Source organism: Octodon degus, unplaced genomic scaffold (genome assembly GCF_000260255.1).
Source record: "Octodon degus isolate 3935 unplaced genomic scaffold, OctDeg1.0 scaffold00047, whole genome shotgun sequence".
Classification (NCBI taxonomy): domain Eukaryota; kingdom Metazoa; phylum Chordata; class Mammalia; order Rodentia; family Octodontidae; genus Octodon; species Octodon degus.
Genome location: NW_004524623.1, coordinates 5,415,496 through 5,417,338, shown reverse-complemented (window position 1 = coordinate 5,417,338; position 1,843 = coordinate 5,415,496). Strand labels below are relative to the sequence as shown.

At 47.8% G+C, this 1,843-nt stretch overlaps 1 protein-coding gene across 3 annotated transcripts in view; it reads right to left on the bottom strand.

Moving 5' to 3' along the window:
- Slc35e3 (solute carrier family 35 member E3) overlaps positions 1 to 1,837 on the bottom strand; it is an 18,527-nt gene extending 16,690 nt beyond the window's left edge. For all 3 annotated transcript variants that reach the window (XM_023716339.1, XM_023716340.1, XM_004632150.2), the window contains exons 1-2: positions 1,388 to 1,837; positions 541 to 651 (exon numbers count right to left, since the gene is read on the bottom strand). In XM_023716339.1, coding sequence (XP_023572107.1) covers positions 541 to 651; positions 1,388 to 1,789 — 513 coding nt within the window. In that variant the 5' untranslated portion in view covers positions 1,790 to 1,837. The remainder of the gene's footprint in view (positions 1 to 540; positions 652 to 1,387) is intronic.
- Between the last annotated feature and the right edge of the window lie 6 nt (positions 1,838 to 1,843).

Below are 1,843 nucleotides of genomic sequence, written 5' to 3'. Positions count from 1 at the left end.
GCTGGGAGGGCTGAGACAGGAGGATCACTATGAGCCGGAACTGCGTAGAGAGACCCTGTATCAAAAGAATTAAAAAAATTAAAAAAAAAAATACACCTGTTGTAACTACAGGATGTTAAGGAAAAAAATAAAATCTGTAAATCTGAAATATTTCTTTCCTGCTCAAATTCCTGTAAGTGTACCCACTCCTTCACAGCAACTTCAAAATCAGAGAGTGAAAGGAATATAATCGAGGAATTTACAAAGGAGAAAGTCCGATTATGCATTCTGTAAAGGGTTTCCCAGAAAATGGAACTTCACCCCAAACCTGCGTGGTAAGCACGGGTCTCATACACTTACAAACACGGATCTGGTGCGCATCATACACGCAAGTTTCAGTTCCTTTCTTCTCTCCACCATGAGCCAGACCACGTACGCATTGTGCTCTCTTCCCAACAGCCCCTACTGTCTCTATACTGTATTTTCTAAACCTTGGGGCACAGCTTCACAATTTATGAAATCTGCTAAAAAGGTACATAAAGAAAAAAGAAAATTACCAACCACTTGATAAAGAGACGTAACTAAAACACCAAGTGCCGCGAACACCACTCCAAGGAAATTAAACTTCACATCGTAATAAGAATTTAGGATTACACCTAAAGTTATTGGAATCTGTAAAGAAAAAGAGGCAAACGCTGAGGTTATGCTCAAGATACATACAGGGTGTATTCATCTTACTCTCTTATATGCCTAATCATAAACACATAATTGGGGAACAATGAAGCTACATTTTTTTCATTTGGGAAAACTATTAATCCTACCTCCTAAACGACAGATGTAATTTCATACTGATATTCACATTTAATCCTATTTTAAATTTGAGGTAAAATACTGAGTTCATGTTCTGCACAAGAAAATACCACTTGCACGGACAGGTAAGTAAATGGACTCCAAAACTAATGTTTACACAACGTATACGCATAAACACATAACAAAACATTAAGATCTTAAATATAACAAGTTGCTAAGCGCTAACGTTCTATCAGTACCTCTCCTTTTACTTAAAGACGCACGCACCTCTGCAGTGCGTTGGGCAGGCATATTCGGAGGCATTTTAGGTAGGCTTTTTCACGTTTATCATTCGTGATTTGATCCCGCTGGGGAGGGGGGTTATTTTTCAGACTGGGCTGCGCTACTTTCTCCACCGCAGCATCAGAGCGCCCATCAAACACTAACTGCTAAAGCCCACACGAGCACACCCTTCTTGGGCCAGGAGTCCACTACAATCCTGCAGTTCACAGGACTCTCTCGAGGGTCCGGGACACGGCGAGGGCGTGGCGCTAGGCTAAGGCACAGCGCGTTCCAACTTGCCGCCAGGACGCCTCCCGCCGCAGCCCGAGCTACTCACCAGCGTGAGCCGAATCCTGGTGGAGAAGCGCTTCTGGTAGCACACGGTCTGCACGGCGATGATCACCGGCGTGGTCATGGCCTTGGCCAGCTGGTAGGTGCCGATCGTGTTGTTCTGCAGTGAGAGGTTGGTGAAGACCACGAAGCCACAGAAGCTCAGCGCCAGGAGGAGGAGCTTGGAGGGCGGCAGGCTTTTGGGGGCAAAGATGTCCAGCTTCTGGCAGATGTACAAGCCCAGCCAGGTGACCACGAAGTGCACCAGGGTCAGGCTCATGTTGGGGAAGCCGTGGTGCACATAGATCCATTTGTTCAGGAACACGATGCAGATGGACACCAGCAGGTTGAACACGAGCCCGGCGGCGATCCGCCCGTGGCCCCGGACTCGCTCGGCCAACGAGGCCATGACGCCCCCCGGCCGAGCCGTGCAGCCTCCCGCGGGGCCGGCGCCCTCGTCCCC